Here is a 22,387-nt window from a genome sequence, read left to right as displayed (position 1 = left end):
AGTATCCTACCCCTCTTGCCCTCATTTAGGGTTTTCTTGGCAGAGATACTGAAGTTGTCTGCCATTTCCTTCTCCAGCTCATTTTACAGATGAGGAATTGAGACAAGCAGGGTTAAGTGACTTGCCTAGGGTCACATAATTAGTTAATTAGTTAGTATATGAGTCTGGATTTGAACTCAAGTTTTCCTGACTCCAATTGTTAGGAACTCAGTCTCTATGTCTTCCAGCCACTGTTCCTACTACAGCCTCTGGAGCTAATTAGGACAAATTGAATCCTGATTCTACATGACATCCTTTTAAATATTTGGACATTCTTTCTGGTCAGAAAGGCAAAAGTGCTGTTCTACAGCAAAAAAGAGTATTTGCCTCCCAACCCCATCCCCTACCTCCAAAGATCCTCCAACCCTCCCTTCCTCTATTTCCTTTTACACTACCTCTTTGTAAACATATCTCTTGAAGCCAACTGTACAGGATGGCAAAACGCTCCTGTAGCCTTTCCCTCTCTCTGTTGCTAAAAACATGCTGGGACACTATGGAAACCTATTCTCTTAAAACTGTTTTTTTTTTTGACTGTGCTTACTCTTCTATTTCACTTTCTTTTGATAGTGGGTGGTATACCCTAAAACAAAACAAAAGACAAAGCAGTTAAGCCCCAGCATAGTCTTGTTTGGAATGCAACCAAACAGGCTGTGTGAACAGACTCCTTCCTGCTCTGACTAGATCCAGTGGAAAGTCAAAGTCAAAACTCATCCTGTCTTTGGGTGAGGGGGTAAGAAAACTTCTGTCTACCAATTTTATTCTTCCCTTCTTTAAATGACTTCTTTGGTTGAGCTCTCTGATAGCATGGTTTGAAAATTAAGAAGTTTCTTTTGTTTCTTATAAATGGAAACACCTATTCAAAGCACTGAACAGAAAATAGAACATTCTATGTTGTCCTTGGAAGCCTGGAAATCCAGTCTGATGGCCCTCAACTGACATTTAACTCTGTCTTACATCTTATATTTTTGTGAGGCACTCCATTACATGATGTAAAAATTGAAATAATGATGAAGCTTGGCTCCAGAAAATAGTTTACTTTCTTCCCTTCTCCAGAGATGGGGTGTGGGTTTCACTGTATTGCTTTCCACATCAATCTTAAAATCTTATTTTAGAATTTTTTTTTGCTACAAGTGTTGACATGTTTGGTGATGAAATAGTAATAAAAATGAGATTAAAAAACTAAAAGTTCTGGGGTAGAGTGGGGAAAGAGAAGGTGTACACACACACATCTATGTAGTAAAAGTTTGAATTTTTACTTATTCAAATGTCCCCATGCAGTTATGTGTCAGAATGGATAAAGCACCAAGTTCAATTCAAGTCTTCCACATCTACTAACAAGTTGATCCTGTGTAAGTCATTTAACCTTTTTTTCCCCATTTCCTCAACTGTAAAATGGAGATAATAAGTATTAATCACTATATGTTTCTTTCCTTCTTTCCTTTCTTCCCATGGGAATTTATATTTAAAACCTTTAATGCAATACAAACTACTTGATCCTCAAGGTTTACATCTGTAGCTGAAGCCTATATTCTTGGGTTCTCTCTGATTTACTACTATTAAATGGCTTGGAAAACAAGTGTTACCTGGATCTCAGGTTCCCTGGAGTCAGGAGGACAGGAATTTGAAGCCAGCCTCAGATACTTTCCAAGAGCTGTGTGACCTTGGGTAAGTCACTTAACCCTGATTGCCTTGACTACAGCCATCCTGATTCAGGCTACTGGACCCAGATGGCTCTGGAGGAGAAAGTGACTTAGTATGGTACCCCCCTCACTCCAATTCAAGTGTCATCATGATTTTCTTTGAAGGAAAACACCATCGTTTGAAACAAATGGGAACAACAAAATTTAACTAAGCTCTAATTCCATAGTAGGGAAAGGAAGGAAGCATACTCTTTAATCACCTACTAGTAAGCATAATTAGCTAGAGAAAAGGACCCTCTCCAAATTCCTTCCCTAAGAGATCACTTCTCCACAGTTGAGAGGTTCCCACCCTCTTTCTCCTTTTTTAACCTTACCTGTGTAGAAACTGGAATTGTTGTCTTCCTGTTCAAAGATACTCTTCGTCTGGGAGTCAAATCTAAGCCATAGGCCAATGGCAAGGACCGCAATTCCTGCAAGCTAGAGAAGGAAGACACACCTATATTAACCGCTGTTACTGAGAATAACAGTCCTGCAGCCTGCACTTATTTTACTTTCAAAGTGTTTTGTGCTTGATCAGTATTCCTTACCACACATATCAGGAAAAATTTTTAGTCAAAAAATTTTACACACAAGCATCTACCATACTCCATCACTCAAGTGAGGATGAATGTGATGATGCTAAGACCCCACTGTATGAATGAATGAATACCAAAGAATTAGTTTTGCTCCTCCTTGCTTCACTCCTATTTACCCCTCTTCCCAAAAGAAATAACCAAACTTTGTTCCCTAAATGAAAAAACTTTTTTTTTTCCAGCTAGGGACCTAGTAAATATTAAACAACTAGATCATGTTTGCTCTGGTGGAAGAAATCATCTTATTTTAAAAGTGGAGAAACTGAGTCATAGGAAAATGGGAGATTGTCTAGCTTGATCAATATATGGCAATAGGTCAATAGGACAAAGACTGAATTATAGTTTCTAGTTCTATGTGCTCCATATCATCCCTATTCTGCTCTATCCTAGGAGCATTTTTTTCTTTTCTTTTTTTTTTAAGTTTTTTTTCCAAGGCAATGGGATTAAGTGGCTTGCCCAAGGTTACACAGCTAGGTAATTATTAAGTGTCTGAGGCTGGATTTGAAGTTAGGTACTCCTGACTCCAGGGCTGGTGGTTCTATCCACTGTGCCACCTAGCCGCCCCTTCCTAGGAACATTTCAAAAAGACAGCTAGGTGATGCAATGGATAGAGTATCAGCCATGGAGCCAGGAGGAACTAAGTTCAAATCAGTCCTCAGACACTTGATACCTACTGTTGTGTGACTGGGCAAATCACTTAACCCTGACTACCTTGCATCCAGGGCCATCTCCAGTCCTCCTGATTCATATCTAAAATCTAAAATCTCAACAGCTAGGTGGTGAAGTAGACAGAGTACAGGACCTGGAGTCAGGAAGAATTCTCTACTGTGAGTTCAAATCCAGCCTCAGATACCTCAGATACTTACTAGCAGTGTGATCTTGGGCAAGTCACTTAACCCTGTTTGCCTCGGTTCCTCAACCATAAAATGATCTGGAGAAGGAAATTGAAAACCTCTCCAATATCTTTGTCAAGAAAATCCCAAATGGAGTCATCAAGAATCAGATGTGACAGAAGTAGGATACTTTCAAGTCAAAGCCTCTTAGAGTCTCTAGTTCCCCTATATTTTTGAGCTAAGTGCTTTATAAAAATCTTACAAATCACCTTTGTTATGGATAGTCTTTACCTTAGATCAACCATGTCTAGCAGCAAGGGAAAAATTGCCCCTTTTCAGTATCCATGTCATTCCCAAGTTAGGAGTATCTTCTCCTGGGGGGAAGTTCCAAGTTGACTTAGTTTGATTTTAAAGTTTTATGTAAGCCTTTCCCCAGGCTTAGAGAAGAACAGCTATGGATTCTTGGATTTTAGTTTTTCTAACTTAAGCAAAAATGATAAGGCACCATTATCTTCTTGAGTATGGCTAAAGGGCCAGAAGGTCAATCAGCAAGTCTTTATTAAATACCTACTTTCATCTGTTACAGGATTTGGACTTTCAATTTCAAATTGCAAGGAGAATACATTTCAAAAGATGGACCACAAGCACATATAAAAACAAATAAATATAAAGCAGTTAAATACAAGTTAGTTTTGGGGGGACCACTGGCAATTTGAAGGCAGGGAAATCAGAAAAAGTTTCCTGCAAAAGATGATGCCTGGGACTCTGTGAGGTAGTAATAAGGATGAAGGGTGAATCAGAAATACCTTGTTTTAATGAGTTTTGTTTTTTTGTGATTGTGGGCTTTTTTCTTTCATTTTACAAATCGAAAGTTTGTGTAAACCTGTGTCAAACAACTCTATTAATGCCATTTTTTCCCCAATACTATGTGCTCCCATTTTGTCTCTGTGTCACATTTGGTAAGTCTTGTAATATCTCAAACTTTTTTTATAATTACATCTGTTATGGTGATCTGTTATCCTGCTGTTATTATTGAAACTGTTTTAGAGAACCATGAACTGCATCCCATATAAATCAACAAAATTAATCCATAAATGTGCATAATCCATTTCACCCACAGTAGTGACCTATCTCCCTCTCTTTCTTCAGGCCTTCCTATTCTCTGAGACACAACAATATTGAAATTAGACCAATTAATACTCTACAATGACCTCTAATTGTTCAAGTGAAAGCAAGTATCTATTATGAGGCAAACTTCATTATTTTATATTTTAAGAAATTCCCATAGCCATCCCAACCTTCAGTAAGCATCACCCTGAATCAGTCAATGATCAGTCAACAGTCATCAACATAGAAGTTAGATCCTTCACTGACAAAAAGGTTATGACTTGCTAAAGGTGCAGATGACATTTAGCATTTTTCTAGCAATAAAGTTTTTAAAATTAAGGTATATACATTCATCATTTAGATATAATTCTATTGCACATTTAATAGACTACAGTACAATATAATTTTATGTGGTGGGGAAAAAAAAACTCAGGTGATTCACTTTATTGTGACCTTTACTTTAATGCAGTGGTCTGGAACTGAACCAATCCTATAGAATACCATCCCTGACGTCAGGAGAACCTGAGTTTAAATTTGACCTCAGATACTTCCTAACTGTGTGACCTGACAAGTTACTTACCCCTATTTGCCTCAGCTTTTTCATCTAGAAAATGAACTAGAGAAGGAAACCACTCCAGTATCTCTGCCAAATGGAGACAAGACTGAAATGACTAAACAAAAGGGAATATGAAATGTTTTTAATTTTCTTTGAATCAGTCAGTAAATCTGTATTAAAAACCTATTTGTGTGCTAAGCACTATGCTAGGTATTAGGAATACAAAAATAAACAAAAAGAAAGATAGTCCCCAAGCTCAAGAACATTACATTCTAACGAGGAAGACCACAGGTAAAAAGGAAACTAACAAGCCAAAAAGGTAGAGTTCAGAGAAATTAAGTGGGAAATTAAGACACAGCTGGCTTGGATGTCCTCCTTAAATGGATGATGTTTTGGGAGGAGCCCTCCAATCAGAGGGAGAGTCCAGAGGTCCAGGGAATTTCCCAGGACTGTGTTCTAGGAATAAAGGATAAAGAAGTTTCTAGTCCATGATGGACAGGTCCAGAGCAATGTAGCCTGATTTGGGGGGGGGGGGGGAATTTAGCAAAGTGACTAGTATATAATAGGTGCTTAATAGAAGTTTGTTGACTATGGGAGTAGAGAGAATATTAGCTGAGAGATGCTGTGAAAGGAAAAAATGGCAAGATTTGGTCATGGATCAGAAGTGGAAAGGAAATCATATGGAAGGAAAATGAGTAAAAGATAACGCAAGATTTTTGAACGTAGGAGACTTGAAGAATAGATGTGCCTTTTCTAGAAATAGGACAGTATGGAAGAAGGGACACACAATGTCAACACAAAAACATTTGTTCATATATTTCAAACATTTTTTAAAAAAATGATATTTTAAAACAATTTTTAACATTTGTTTTTAAAGTTTTGAGTTCCAAGTTCCATTCCTCCTTCCCTGAGAGGGTAAGCAATCTAAAATAGGTTATTCAAGTGTAATCATGTAAAATATTTCCATATTAGTCATTTTGTACAAAAATAAAATAGTATGTTTCAGCCTATATTCAGACAATATCAGTTCTTTCTCTGGAGAGAGATAGTATCAAATAAATACTTTTTACATTTTATATCAAATACCATGTGCAAGAAACTGGAAGAAATATGAATGAGATGATACAAAGTTCATGCTTTTTTAGAATTTACAGTTTACTATATATATTTATGATTAAGATACAATACTGTATTATATATATATAGTAAAGAATTACAATACAAAATGAGATATGCCTTTCAAGAGGGTGAGAGAAGGAACTGTAGAAGTGATTTGGAAAGAGGAGACCTTCGGAATTCATTCCACTGACGAAAACATAGACAGCCCTTTTTCACATCATTGCTGTTCCCCATAGTGGGAAAGTCACTCAGGACTGCCCTTTGAATACCAATGGGTGTTCAATCCCCCCATGGGTCAGCAGACTAAACATGTCATTGCTCGATATCAGTGTAAATCTATTGACCTTTGTGACCCGATCTGACCACATGACAGCTTTGGAAGAAAAAAGTAAGTTTCAAAGGAAAAGATGTTTTGAGTTCAGACAAATAGGATTTATTTTTAGTTTAATTAACAAATAGCTATGCAAAGAAACATCAATCTATGGACCTGATTATAAAGAAAAATAAAGTATCATTTCATTTAAAAAAGTAAAAATGCATTCTTCTCTTATTTCCCCTTCACCCTCTTATTTTGTTCAGGAAAAACATAAGATTACAGATTTAGGTTTGGAAGCGATCACCCTCATTTCACAGATGAGGAATTTGAGGTTGAGAGATAAAGTTGCTGAGGGTCACATAGCTAAAATGGTTCTGGGGGCTAGTTTTGAATTCAAGTCTTTCCTAACTCTAAGACTAGTGTTCACAAGTCACATCAGCCCCATTGTGGAGACTGGCTGGTAAAACTGGGTGAAGTATTCTTAGATTTTAGGGAAAAACTAAATAGACTTTGTGCAACAGGGGAGCTTACTTGGGGTTCTGAGGGAGTTGATTCATCTCTTTAAACAAAACAGTTCAATTTCAGTATTAATTAAGCATTAAGTACAGCAGAAAAATGGAGAAAGAATGAACAAATTCATATTGAATGAGCTTCTCCAGTCCTCCTTTCAGTCTCCTGGCTATCTTCCTTGCTTGAAAGGGTTACCATCTAGAGCAAATAGGATACAGCCCTGCACAGTTATGGGCCCTGGCAGAAGGCTCTGGGTTTTGGAGAGAATTCAGCCCACAAATATTTTTTCTTAGTCAGTAGTGCTCTTGTGATGGAGTACAGCTGAGAGCCAGGACCAGTGGTAGTCTGGAGGAAGACCCTCCTAGGACTGTGATTTCCTGATTTCCTTTCCTGCTTTGAACCTCTACTGGGGGCAGCCCTGGCTTGGATCAACAAGTCATCTTACTTATTAGCAAGCTGTTGAGTGTAATTATCTTATTCCTTGATATGCCAAGAAAAATCTTAAAAACCAAAAAATACCATGAAAAGAAGATGAGTAATCTAAATAAACAGATGAAGACTTTATGTAGTTTATGTTCATCTCAAATGACACTGGAAGAATGGTGGACCCAGGAGTCAGTAGGAGATCAAATTATAGCTCCAGTTTGGCAACTAATTAGCTTCGTGAATTTAGATAAGTTGATATGTCTGTCCAACTCTATGATTTGTTCTCTTTGGGGGGCTTGGAATACGAACTCTTCAAATGATGTAATTTTGAGTGAAGAATATTAAGCTTCTCAAGGGCAGCAAACTCAGATGGAAAAATAGGTTAAGTGACTTACCCAAAGTTAATTTAGGTGGCAAGGGACAAGGCTAAGTGTCAAAACAACATCCTGAGACTCCAAATCCTGAGTTTTTACTACTGAACCACAATGGACTCTGAGAAATACAGGGAAGCTAGAAAACCCACCATAGGCAAAGTGGCGTACAGCTTAGGAATCCCATCTCTGGGGACACACTGTCCCCAGAACTAATAGTGTACTGCCTGTTTGTATTAAAGACAAAGTACTTAGTTACATTTGGTTTTGGAGAGGTACAATGAATTGTAATGTCTCAGGCTCTATAAGTAATTAAAATTAAAAAGGAAGTTGAAAAGAAGGGGAAGTGAGGCAGGGACAGGAGTTTTGAGTCACAAAACTCATAGTCACTGATGATGGTTGACGTTTGCTCCCTTTTCTGATTGAATTAGGGATCTAAAAGAGGAAGATGCTATGTATGACAATGAAGACATCACTTTATTCTTTTAAAGGTGTGGAAGAGATTGCCTTCCAAAACATGCAAGCAGGACTAATGGATAGTGATAGTAAGTAGTACCAAAAAAGAACATTAATAACATGTCCCTAACAGATCAAGATTACATCTGTAGGAAATTTTAAATACACTCAAAGAAATTCGGCATGGATTAAGTGCTTATTAGATATAAGGCAAGAGGCAACATGGAACTGGATAGAGAAATGGTTTTTGTGATAGGAAGCCTGTGATAGTTCATCTTATGTTTTCAAAGAGGACCATTGACATCACTGAGGATGACGGTTTGATTTGTTCATGAACTGGATCTAAGTGAGGCAGTGCTGCACAGTTGCCAGTATTACTCTCTCTTCCAGAGTCATTGAAGTCCAGTGGCAAGGAAACAGTCAAGGTGACTGGCAATGGCTGAGAATGTAGTGGATGACCTTGGGGTCCTCGATATCTGATGGATCTCTAAGCACTTCCTGCACTTGTTTCAGCCGCTCTCATGGCTATTGGAATAAATTGTTCTTATCCACCCATCCTGCCAGGAAGAAGTCCTCACAAGCTTGGGATGGACATTCCCTTAACTCACTGACACGTTTGAGACCCCTTGGTTACTCTCAACCTGATTTAGCCCATCTGGTAAAACAGTTTTATTATGATGTGGTTACTGTACATTCTCTGTGACAAGAAGTCATAGTTGAGAGCTGAGTGAAAGGTGAACACCAGAGTTGGATAGGATAGTCCAGTAAGTATAACATTGGTTAGAATGTAATAGAAGTAAGCCCCTCTCTGTCTTAGAGAGATTAAGAGAAAGATATTGCTTTAAAAGAATGGGAATTAGAGGTCCAGAAGATAGAAATGGTTCGCAGCAAAGTAAAAGGGTTTTGTCAGTCCCTTGGATAATGTAGCAGAAGGATCACGGGACTACCTGGGTTCAGGTGCTAGCTCTGACAATTATTAGTCAGATAACTATGGCCAAGTCACGTCCAAGCCAGACTAACTGAGCTTTTATAAAAGTGCTTTTTTTGTGTGTAAAGAGTTCTACTAGGAGATATTAAGACAGAAATCAAAACAAACAACAGCAACAAAAAAATAGAAGAGAAACTTCCATTGTAAACAGAGAAGCAAAAACAGGACAGTTTGAAGGAGAATCTAAAAGGAGGACAAATGAAGAAGAGGGAGCATTGAGATGGGTCTAAGACAAGGATTCAGAGGCAAAGTTGAAGGGCAAGTACATTCCAGGCACAGGGGACAGCAAGTGGGACAAGGTGGAATGGGGAATGAAATAGATGGTAGTTCAGATTGACCATGTCTTTTGCCTGGGTCTCAATTTCTCCATCTGCAATACAATCTACTACATTTTGATTACAACAGAGGTCCTTTTTGATTTTAGACATACATGAGAAATGTCATATTTAAACTCTGAAAGGGTCATACTGGTACCTTCTGTCTCAAACTACCATTCTATTTAATTTCCAGGAAGGAACCTGTACTCCCCTAAAGAGCATTTTGTTCCTAAACAAAGGACTCAAGATAAATTTTAAAAAAAGATCTCAGAAAATAAACAAATAGACCTTTGGAAGATTACAAAAATTGTCTGGATATCCTTCAATGATCACAAAATGAAATTCAGCTATGAAAATGACAGTATACAGTTGCCATGAATTGGTAACAATAGTTAATGTTTTAAGTTTTTAATAATGTTTTATAAAGTTTTTATAATGTTTAAGTTTTTATATTTATAAAGATTATCTTATTTGATCTTCACAATGATCTTATGGAGTAGTTTCAATAGATGCTCTTATTCTCAATTTATTGAGGGAGAGGAAAATAAAATTCAAAGGTTAAGTACTTGTGGCCACACAGTTGATAAAGATGGAAGACAGAATTCAAAGTCAGGTTTCAAATTCAGAATTTAATCCACCATCCTTTCTCTCATACTTGTTCCGTTACTATCTACCATCATACATTACTATCTGTTAGACCTTGAGTACCTTCTTAGACAATATTTTATCTGGGGTTCCAAAAGGAAGAAGGCTGCTTCTACTGTAAGACCATATTCGTATCATGTGATGATAGATAGACCTAGATTACTCTACTTCATTTCATTTTCTAACCATACTAGAATGGAAATATTTTGTCTTTGCTGAGAATGGCACTGAGGAGATAACAATAAAAGGCTTGTTTAGTTGGCTATGGGGGAAAAAAGGGGAAAGGAGAGAGTTTCTCAAGTTGTCCTGAGACACTGCATTGTATTTTCACCATCTTCTTTCAGTTCTGTGTCTGTGGAATATGGGGCCTTGTGCAACCCATTCTTTCCTGCTTCCTAGATCTTGGTCCTGTCATCCCTTCTTTCTACTGAACTTCCAAACTTCTTTATCATGCAGTCCTCCTAAATTCCTTATTATTCCTCATTTATCTAATCATTTGCTAAATTTCTGATGATTCTATCTCCATACCACTGACTGAATTTGACCCCTCTCTGTACTCACATAACTACTACTTGAATTCAGACCTTTGTCATTCTCTTTCCCATACCATTGAAGTAGCTTTCTAATAGGCATCTGGGTGATGCAGTAGATAGAGAGCTCCCAGAGTCAGGGATACCTCAGTTCCAATCTGACCTCAGATGTTTATTAGCTATCTGACACTGGGCAAGTCACTTAATTTTTGTCTCCTTCAGTTTTCTCTTCTTCAAAGTGGTAGGAGTAATAGTATCTAAATCTCAAGGTTTTCATGAGGAATAAAAAGAATTTTTTTAAAGCAATTTGTAAATCTTAAAAATATAAAACAGTTAGGTGGCACAGTGGATGGCACCAGAGCCTGAGGTCAATTCAAATCTGGCCTAAGACACTGACTAGTTGTGTGACCTTGGGCAAATGAACAGAAGAAAATGGCAAAAACCACTCCAATGTCTCTGCAAAGAAAACCCCAAATAGAGTTGAGAGTTGGATACATCTGAAAACAACTGAATGAAGGGCTAGATAATGCTTGTTTGCTATAATTATAATTATTGGTCTCTCTGCCTCAAATTGTTTTTTCCACTGGGCAACTAAAGTCATTTTCCTAAAATGCAGGACTAAATGTGTCACTCCCCTATTCAAACTCCATTGGCTCTCTATCTTCTCAAGAATCATAGAAATACCTCTAGTTGGCATTTAAAGGCTGTGATAACCTGGCTCCACCCTACCTTTCCAGCCTTGTTCCCTTTGTGCTCCCTATAGGCTAGTCAAACTGGCCTTAATTATGTTTCTCATCCAAGAGACCCTGATTTCTGTCTCCATTCATATGCCCTGATCATCTTCTGTGACTGGAATATTTCCCTTCTCACCTTGACCTCTCAAACAGCCAAGTTTCATTTAAAATACAGCTGAAGTGCCAGCCTTTCCTGCTACCTATCTCCCCAGATTTTAGTGCCTTCCCCCTAAATTATGTTTCATTTATTTTGTATATAGGATAGGTTGATGGTGAAGTACACAGAGTGCTGAGCTTGGAGTCAGAAAGACTCATCTTCTTGAGTTCAAATCTGGCTTCAGACACTCACTAGCAGTGTGATCCTGGGCAAGTCACTTAACCCTATCTGCCTCAATTTCTCATCTGTAAAAAGAACTGGAAAAGGAAATGACAAACCATTCCAATATCTCTGCTAAGAAAACCTCAAATGGGTTTATGAACATGGCTGAAACAACTCTATTTCAATGATTTTTGGATGAATACAAGATATACTATATATCTCCCCTAAATTTTTTTAGTTTATTTAAGGCAATAGGGTTAAGTGACCTGCCTAAGGTCACACAGCTAGGCAATTATTAAGTATCTGAGGTCGGATTTAAAGTCAAGTAGTCCTGACTCCAAGGCTAGTGCTCTATCCACTGTGCCACCTAGCTGCCCCACATCTCCCCTAAATCTTGAAGGAAGCTAGGGATTCTATAATGAGAAGGAAGAAGGCTTTATTTTCAGGTATAAGAAAAGTTTGGAAAAAAATCCTTTCTAATGTCTAGATCTAGAACCAGTAAGTGAATGAGACTTAAATTTAATAGAAAAGATGAAGGAGAGCCATAGCAATCTGTAAATATAGAATGGAATCAGTTTGAAAATGGTTTTTAAAGGCCATATTAAGAATTTGTGTTTTAGCTCAGGATACTAAGGAGCCCCTGATGATTCTTGAGCTAGAGAATTACAAGAGTCAACCTAAGTTTTAGGAAGATTATTTATAGTTTTATGGAGCATGTAAAGGAGGCAGTGATAATGGAAAAACACTAATTTGTGGTTGTGGCTCAAGTTCAAAATCCAGATCTTGCCACTTGCTGTAGGACCTTGAACAAAATACTCTATGGGCTTCAGTTTACTTTTCTGTAAAATGAGGGGACTAGATAAGATGATTTTTGTGATCCTATGGGAAGGGAAAGAATAGAGATAAACCAGCAGCCTAGGTCCAGCAGTCCAGACAAGAGATAAGGCTCTAATTTGGGATGGCATGTAGATAAGACAAGAAAGGATGGATACAAGAGATAGTGTAAAAGCAGAATAAAAAAGATTTGGCAACTGATTGGAAATTGGAGGTGAACAAGAAGGTGAAGTTAAATATAACTAACTCCTGGTTACACTCAATAGTAGCAGGAAAGTTTGGAGGAAGAATACATATGGGGTGAACAAGGAGATGAGTTTTATTTTGGAAACTATGATTTTTTAGATAAGATGGAATATCTAGATAGAGATGTCCAGCAGGGAGCTAGTGAAGTGGAATTAGGGTTCAGGAGAAAGACTGTGGATGTATATATGGATTGGGAACTGAAGAAATCACCTCAATAGAAGATGTGGAAGGAGAATAGTAAAGAGCCCAAAATTGCTGGGTTCTGCTCCAAGTTCTTCCACTAGCTAGCTATGTGATTTTCTCTCTCTTTGTCCTTTTAGTCCATTTCCTTCCCCCCCCTCCCCCCATGAAATTACAGGAATAATGGGCAGTCAGAAGATGACTTGAATACGGAATAGACACTTGGCTCTGGATTGAGTCTAACATTTGAGCTCATGGAACCAAGAAATTCAAGTTCTCTTCAAGATGGCAAGAAGTCCAATGTCTGGGTGCTAGATTATTTTAAAAGACAGAGTTGTTTTTTGTTTTCTTTGAGTAGTTTGGTTAAGTATGGACTTTTGCCGTTGAAGAAATACACAGAGCTACAATGACACAGCTGGCAGAGTTCAAGATTAGGTCACAGGATCTCAAATGGATCTCCAGTTCAATCTATAGTTGAGGCAAAAATCCCCACTAGAAAAGTCATTTTATCTATTGTTTATACACCTTGGATCTCCTGTCTTTTAAGGCCATGAAGATTTCTACTCAACCAATTTAATTAGGAACAGGGAGTCTCTGACTGTATTGGTGTGGCACTGCCAAAATAACTTCAGGAAAGACTCAAAATTCAATAAATCTAGGAGCTTTTTAAGGGTGAATTAATTAAACATTTAGCCAAATATAGCTTGTGAATGATATTATAAATATTCAAATGGCCCTTGGCAGAAAAAAGTTTCCCCACCCCTAAATTAAATAGTCCGAGAATGGCCAAGCCATATAAAGCTTACATATGTGAATTACCTCAGCTTTGACAAAAAAAGAAAGTTCCAAATTAAGCACTAATTCATTATTTCTTGAAGCACTGGCCTGGGAGTTAGGAGGATGGGAGTTCAAATCCAGTCTCAGACACTTGCCACTTACTAGTTATGTGACTTGGACAAGGCACTTAACCCCGACTGCCTCACAACCAGGGCTGTCTCCAGTCATCCTGATTCATATCTGGTCATTGGACCCAGGTACCTCTAGAGGAGAAAATAAGCCTGGTAACTTAGGACAGTGCCCCCTCACTCAAATCCAATTAATATGTATGTCATGGCATCACCTCTCCTGATGTTATGATCTTCTTCAAGGATGAAGGACAGGGGCAGCTAGGTGGCACAGTGGATAGGGCACCGGCCCTGGAGTTAGGAGTACCTGAGTTAAAATCCGGCCTCAGACACTTCATAATTACCTAGCTGTGTGGCCTTGGGCAAGCCACTTAACCCCATTGCCTAGCAAAAAATTTATAAAAAAAAGAAAAAAGAATGAAGGACAAAACATTCTCTCACCTTTGTAAGTGAAAATTAAACTGAACCAAGAGCAACATTCATTAAAAATTGGGATAAATCTTTTAAATATAATATTTTATTTTCCCCCAATTATATAAAACATTATATTTAAAAGATTTGCCTCCTAGCTTTTTTTCTTAATAAATTTTTAGAAGAATAATACAGAAAATCAAACAGCAACAAAAGCAACCCGAGTTAAAATTAAAAACAAGTTTCTAATTCAAAATGAGGCTTAAGTTTTTTTAAAAAGTATTATGGAGATTTGGGTCATCTGGCAGTACAAAAGTTGCAAAACTGGTTTCTGTTTAGATCATGAGTAAGTATTTCTATTCAGTCAGCCAATTCAAAAGAAATACTTGAAGTAGGTGTGGATTGAGGGGGCAAAAGAAGATTAGGAATCTCAGTAAATGAGGGGGAAAAATTATACAAGTCAATAACAAACAGGTTCAGATTTATCACAGAACCACAAAAGGTCAGTGTTAGAAGAGCTACCAGAAACCTTGTAATCCAAACTACACTTGAACAAAAATCTACCCTAGAATATTCAGCCATCACACTGAAGCAGTTCAGTGGTATTGTGCTGAGGAACCTGGATTCAGGAAGTCAAATTCATAACCTGCCTCAGCATTTAATGAGTAGATGTTGGGTTCTGGCAACCACAAGTTGCTGTGAGGATCAAGTGTGATTTTTTTTTTTTTAGATATGAACCTCAACTATCGTTTTTTTAACTTTTATTTTTTTTAGTCTATTTTATTTTTAAAAATTTCCCCCCAGCTACATGCAAAAACAAATTTCAACATTTACTTCCAAAACCTTGAATTCCAAATTCTCTCCCTTCTTTCCACCATACTCCCCCCCACTGAGAAAGCAAGTTTCTTGGTATAGATTAAAAATGTGTAGCCATGAAAAACATTACTTCAATAATCATGTTGTAAAAGTAAACATAACGCCGCCCCCAACATACACAAAGAAAGAGAAACTGCAAGAAAAATAAAGTGGAAAAAAACCCTACATTTTAGTCTGTATTCAGACACCATCAGTTCTATCTTTGGAATAGATACTATTCTTTATCTTAAGTTCATTCCTTTAATATTGTTCCCCATAGTTGCTTTTGCTAGCTGTAATTCTCTCCATCCTATCCCCCTCCCCTCCCATTTATTCTATTCTCTCCTTTCACCCTATCCCTCCACAAGTGTCTAGCACCTAATTACCCTCCCCCACTCTTCTAACACCTATACATTCCCCCCTCCCAATCTTTCCCTCTGTCCCCTTTCTCCCAACCCTCCATCCCTTTCCTTTCCTGTTTTCCTTTGGGGTAAGATAGATTTCTATATCCAATTGTGTAATATTATTCCCTCTCTGAATCACTTCTGAAGAGAGTAAGGCTCACTCACTCCCGTCACCTTCTCCCTCTTCCACTCCATTGCAAAAGCTTTTTCTTGCCTCTTTTATATGAAATAATTTATCCCATTCTAACCTCTCCTTTCTGTTTCTCTCAGTATGTTCCTTTCTCCCCCATTAACTGCATCTTTTAAAAATAGTATTCCTTTAAATTCAGCTCCCTCCTGTGCCTTGTCCATATATCCTCCTTCAAACTGCCCTAATAAATGAGAAGGTTCATATGAGTTATCAGAATCATCTTCCCATGCAAGAATATAAGCAGTTCAACATCATTAAGTCCCTCATAATTTACCCTTCTCATCCACCCTCTCTATGCTTTACCTGAGTCCTGCTCTTGAAGATCAGACTCTGTTCAGCTCTGGTCATTTCATCTGGAAAGTTTGAAAGCCCCTGTTTCACTGCATGTCCATTTTTCCCTCTGAAATAATATGTTCAGTTTCTCTGGGTAATTGATTCTCAGTTGTAATTCAAGCTCTTTTGTCTTCTGGAATATCATATTCCAAGTCCTTATGAACCCTTAATGTAGAAGCTGCCAAATCTTGTGTTATCTTGACTGTGTAGCTCTACGATATTTGGATTGTTTCTTTCTGGCTGTTTGTCTCCTTGACTAGGGAATTCTGAAATTTGACTATAAAATTCCTAGCAGATTTCATTTTGGGATTTATTTCAGGAGGTGGATTCTTACAATTTCTATTTTACCTTCTGCTTCTAGAATATCAGGGCAGTTTTTCTGGAGAATTTCTTGAATTCAAGAACTCAATTTTTCTGAGTTCAAATATGGTCTCAGATAATAATTACCTAGCTATGTGACCTTGGGCAAGTCACTTAACCCCCATTGCATTAAATAAATACAATTTAAAATTTTTTTTAAAAAGAAGAGATATGATATCTAGGCTGGTTTTTTTGGTAATGACTTCCAGGTAGTCATTTTAATATTTAATTTAATTTTTTAAATTTAAAATTTAATTTTTAAGTTATTTATCCTGGATCTGTTTTCCAGGTCAGTTATTTTCCCAATAAGATATTTCATATTTTCTCCTAGTTTTTCATTCATTTGGTTTTATTTTATTGTTTCTTTTTTTTTTTTTAGGTTTTTTGCAAGGCAAATGGGGTTAAGTGGCTTGTCCAAGGCCACACAGCTAGGTATTTATTAAGTGTCTGAGACCGGATTTGAACCCAGGTACTCCTGACTCCAAGGCCGGTGCTTTATCCACTATGCCACCTAGCCACCCCTATTTTATTGTTTCTTGATTTCTCATAAAGTCACCAGCTTTCCTTAGCTCCATTCTACATTTTAAGGAATTCTCTTTTTCATAGAACTTTTTAATCTTCTTTTCCATCCAGCCAATTCTGCTTTTTTAAGGCATTCTCCTCCTTATTGGCCTTTTAGACTACTTTTACCATTTGACTCAAACTAGTTTTTAAAATGTTATTCTCTTCAGTATTTTTTTGCATCCCTTTCACCAAGATGACTTGTTTTTCATGATTTTCTGACATTGCTCTCATTGCTCTTCCCAATTTTTCTGCTACTTCCCTTACTTGATTTTCAGTTTTTTTTGCATTCTTCCATAGTCTTAAGATTAATTCACATTTTTCTTGGAGGCTTTGGATACAGAAACTTTGACTTTGTCATCTTCTGAGTGTGTATTTTAAAACTCCATGTGGCCAAAGTACTTGTCTACGGTCAGATTTTTTTTTTTCCTGTGTTTGGTTCATTTCCCCAGCCTATGACTTGATTTTTTAGCTTTTTGTTAAGGTGGGGCTGTGCTTTGATAGAAGAGGATGCACTTTCCCAAGCTTTTGTGGGTTTTTGCAGTTGTTTTCAGGGATACACCCCCCCCTCCCCAGGGACCTGCAAGTTCTCACTTCCTTCAAGGTCTTATGAGAGGCTATGACTGCTCTTCTGATCTGTGGGTAACCACAAGCACTCCTTTCTCTTCTGAAACTGTGAGGAGAATGCATGCTTCACTGAAGGCCCTAAGCTCTGTTTTGCTTCTGCTCTGCTCCTTTTTCCTGAGACTGGGGCCCCAGATTGGGACTGAGATCTGAGTATGGGCAAAGCAACAGAGAGTCCTGCCTCAGGGCTAGCAAAGAGACCTCAGCAATCTCCCCTAACCCCCTCACTATCTATGGACTGAGTGCTCTGGAAGCAGTTGTTGGGTGGCTCATGTTTGGATGACTCCCCAGGCTTGCTCCTGGTTCCTGGTGCCAGGTCTGTGTTGAGGTCTGCACCAGACTGGACTCTACTCTTGCTTTATCACAGCAGAGCTTTCCTAATGACCTTCTAAGTTGTTCTTGAGGCTGAGAGGTCTAGAAATGACCCCTGCTGCCATGGACCCAGGTGCCCCCAGGACACAGGCAACCTGTGGGTTGTTCCTGGATGGCTGGAGCCAGTTTGCTCCAGATTGCCCAGGCTGAGTTGTGGGCCTTCTAACTCCAGTGTAACAGACCCTTCCTATAGATCTTCCAAGTTGGCTAGAGTCATTATTTAAAGATATTTGGAGTGGTTTGGGGGAGAGCTCAGGCAACTCCCTGCCTTTACTCCATTCCCCTCAAGTGTGATTTTAAATATATTGCTTTGCAAATCTTCAAAGCACTATAGGAATGTAATCTATTCTTATGTGGTCATCCAGTTTTCACTTGCCCTATAGTGAAGGAAAATCTCAAGGAAGCCCAATCTATTTTAATATTTAGAGAAGTTTTAATTATAAAACAAGATTTTCCTCTTATCAAATTCCAGATCTCTAAGACTTCTACTCTTGCTCTCTGAGCTCAAGCTGAACCAAACTAATCCCTCTTTGATTTTTGTATTGTGTGGACTACAGGACTGTCTATATCTTTAGGATATGTTCCATCTTACTGTATTTCTTCCTAAAATATGGTGTTAGAAACTTAACATTCTTCAGATGTCTTTTGATCTGGACAATCTCCACTGGAACTATGAACTGCCTAATGCTGAACCCTGCAACTCTCTTAATGAGGCTTATAGTTACATTAGGGGTGATTTCTCCTGTTGAATCTATTCCTTGAGAGCATACCTGTCCTTTTCTGAACCTTCTGAAATCTGTTCCCAAGACAAATCCTACCGAAATTAACTATCTCCTTATTGTAAAACTTTTTTTAAATTAAAAAATAAATTTTTATTTATTGTTTTTTCCAGCAACATACAACAAAAGTTTGCACCAATCAATTTTTTGGCAAGTAAAAATTCTTAAGCCCTTCTTAGTTAGCTATGTTTCCTTAGGTCTCTCTTCCCTATCACTACTCTGGATTTCCTCCACAGAGTCAAGAATTAATTTTTATTTCTTGGTGTTAAATTTTTTTTTAGGTTTTTTTTTTTTGCAAGGCAAATGGGGTTAAGTGGCTTGCCCAAGGCCACACAGCTAGGTAATTATTAAGTGTCTGAGACAGGATTTGAACCCAGGTACTCCTGACTCCAAGGTCAGTGCTTTATCCACTACGCCACCTAGCTGCCCTAGGTGTTAAATTTTTAAAGAAAATTAACCTAAGTTAATTAATTTTAAAAGATTTTCCAAACCCAAACCCCTTGTAGTACACCAAAATCCACATCCATCCTTCAAAATAGAAGCAATTTATACCACTTTGTCCTAGGATCAGTCTAAAGCCTAGAATAAGTATTGAAAACAGACATAGAAAAAAGTTCCACATAGGTACTTACCTGCATGTTTTTGCAGGAAGTTTTCTCTTATATCCTGCTTAATCCTCACTGAAGGTTATTTCTTTTTCTTTCTTTTTTTTTTTTAGTTTTTTTTTTTTTTGCAAGGCAAACGGGGTTAAGTGGCTTGCCCAAGGCCACACAGCTAGGTAATTATTAAGTGTCTGAGACCGGATTTGAACCCAGGTACTCCTGACTCCAAGGCCGGTGCTTTAGCCACTACGCCACCTAGCTGCTCCCATTGAAAGTATTTCTTTTGCTAATCTGACTTTAAAGAATAGGAATAGGATCACATGGTGGAGAGAAGAAGGGAGGAATCAGAAAGATGCTATGGTATAATTGAATTCCATTTGAGAAGATGGGACAAGATAGCAGTGATGCATTGAGAGGCTGAGTAGACTTTCCTCTTTTACTTGGAAAAGCAGTTAAGAATCCGAGAAATTCAGGACACCAGCCTTCAAGGCGTGTCCTTCAAGGGGTGGTGGACAAGAAGCGAATAACAGGTTCAACTTCCCAGTTACCCCAGAACCATGAATTCAGTCCCTCAAGACAGTAAGGATCTAACCTAATCAGACTCAGCAACCATACAGGTAAATTTCCACCAGCCATGTTATGCTCTGGGAAAAAAAAAGGTATAACCTTTTAATATCTGCAATGCACTTTTACTGAAGTTAACTATTAAACTCTCAAATTCTGGAGTAGGCATTGTTAACCCCATTTTATGAGCAAGGAAACTGAGACAAGCATGTGAAATGACCTGTTCAAAGTCATAATAATAAGTGAATGAGGGGCGGCTAGGTGGCATAGTGGATAAAGCACAGGCCTTGGAGTCAGGAGTACCTGGGTTCAAATCCGGTCTCAGACACTTAATAATTACCTAGCTGTGTGGCCTTGGGCAAGCCACTTAACCCCATTTGCCTTGCAAAAACCTAAAAAAAAAGCATGTTTTAGATTCACATCTTCCTTATTCCTAAGGAAAGCCTCCATTCACTTATGCTCAAGCAAGTTGCAAGCTCTGTTATTCCTCAGTAAAATGAGGGATGCCTTGCATTGCTTCCTCTATCTTCACAAGTAATGAGGATCAATTAAGAAAATGCATGCAAAACACTTTGAAAACCCTATATAATTCAAGAAATATTTATGAAGTATCCACTATGTGAAGAGCATTTGGAACCAGAGAAGGTGCTGGACTTGGATTCATCTCCAGACACTGACCCTTACTAACCCTGTGACCACAGTGACTTGGTAAGTCACTTCAACTTTTTACACCTCAGGCAGCTCTGTTACCCATCACCTAAGTTAAAGTCAAACATTTTTAAGCAGAGGGAGATCCTACACCCAAGGGAAAAAAAAAACAAATTTTTCATTTCTGTACAAGGCATAGTTCAGTTGGGGAGAGAAAAAGAAAAATAAATAAGCAACCAACAACCTTAGGGGTTGCTAAAAACTAATGGAGGGAGAGAGAAAAGAATTTGGGAAGGACCCAAATAAACATGGTACAAAATAGAACATGGAAAGGACAAAACAGAGAACCAAGATAAAGATTCTTTTTTTTTTCTTTTTCTTTTTTAGATTTTTCAAGGCAATGGGGTTAAGTGGCTTGCCCAAGGCCACAAGGCTAGGTAATTATTAAGTGTCTGAGGTGGATTTGAACCCATGTACTCCTGACTCCAAGGCTGGTGTTCTATCCACTGTACCACCTAGCCTCCCTCAAGATAAAGACTTAAAGAAAGTCTGAAGAGGGAGAGATAACTGGTACATATTAGTTGTTATTCTTATTCTTATATATTATTATCTTCTAAGGATCATGAATATGAATATTTCACCCACTCGCAAATACGTTTACTTCTACTGTCAGTTACCCCAAGTCACCCCTCAGGGGCAGACCAGGTAGTTGGATCTTAGAGAAGACCAACTCAGTCACCTTTCTCCTAGCTTCCACCCTGGGATTCAACCCAGTCTGGCATCTACTTCCAAGCTTCCTTCAGTTCCTTCCCTCTCAGGATTTTCTTTAGCCAGGACCCAACTTCCCTAGGCACTCTTTTCAGCACTGGTTGCCCTTTCATTTCTCCAACCCTTCTTTCTACTCTGGTCTCAAAAAACCCTTTGTTCTCCATCGCCACTTCCAGGTTTTCCCTCTACCACCATTAGTAAGCAATTTCTCCTCCTTTGAAATTCACACTATCCATGTAATCCAGATTTGAGAGACAGTTATCTACTGACCCACAGAACAGTCTTCTTCCTTCCTCAGTGAAGAATAGACTTCAGTGATCTGGAGCCTGGCTCATAGCCTCTCTCCACCACAGATTCTGCCCTTATATTAGGGAAATCCAACAAATATTTTGAAGATCCTTCAAATAAACTAACATCCCACTTCCTCAGTCCACCCAGTTGCCAAGACCTACTTCTCAGTTCTACCCATATGTGGTTGTACCTTTGATCTTGTCCTCACTAACATTTCACCTTACATGATCAACTCCAAATTCTTTTATCTGATCACAATTACATTTTTGCCTATGTCTTAGGATTCCTAATCCTACTTTTTTTTAACCTCACTGTTAAAACTCATTCCATTTTCTCCTCCCCCTCCAATTTCATGCAAATGTAGTTTTCTAAATACATCCTTTTGCAAGCTTCTGAGTTCTACATTTTTCTATCACTCTCTCATCCCTCCTCCTTCCCCAAGGCAGTGAACAATCTTAGAGGTTTCATATGTACAATTGTGTTTAACATATTTCCATATTAGTCATATTGTGAAAGAATTAGAAGGATGAAAAAACCATGTGAAAGAAAAAACATAAAGAAATTTTAAAACATGAACATAGTATGCTAAGCTCTGCATTCAGACTCTCTAGTTTTTTTTTTTTTCTCTGAATGTGGATGGCATTTTCTATAACAAGTCTCTCAGGATTGTCCTTGACTAAAGACCTGCAGAGTGGAACTGAGTCAATATAGTAGATCACCTCACAATGTGTTGTTAATGTGTATAAAGTTCTCCTGCTTCTGTTCACTTTACTCAGCCTCAGTTCATACAAGTCTTTCCAGGTTTTTCCAAAGTCTGGCTGCACATGATCTCTTTTTTTTCCTTCTTGGTTTTTGCAAGGCAATGGAGTTAAGTAACAACAACAACAACAATAATAGTTGTCCTTCATTTTCGAAGAAGTCC

At 38.1% G+C, this 22,387-nt stretch overlaps 1 protein-coding gene across 1 annotated transcript in view; it reads right to left on the bottom strand.

The window, feature by feature from the left end:
* Nucleotides 1-22,387, bottom strand: part of CD9 (CD9 molecule) — a 62,719-nt gene that overhangs the window by 18,482 nt on the left and 21,850 nt on the right. The window contains exon 2 of the mRNA XM_074194427.1: nt 2,054-2,156. Coding sequence (XP_074050528.1) covers nt 2,054-2,156 — 103 coding nt within the window. The remainder of the gene's footprint in view (nt 1-2,053; nt 2,157-22,387) is intronic.

The sequence above is a fragment of the Macrotis lagotis genome, chromosome 7 (assembly GCF_037893015.1).
Source record: "Macrotis lagotis isolate mMagLag1 chromosome 7, bilby.v1.9.chrom.fasta, whole genome shotgun sequence".
In the NCBI taxonomy this organism is placed as follows: Eukaryota; Metazoa; Chordata; class Mammalia; order Peramelemorphia; family Peramelidae; genus Macrotis; species Macrotis lagotis.
The sequence above is the reverse complement of the archived record's forward strand: the minus strand, read 5'-3'. Positions and strand labels throughout refer to the sequence as shown.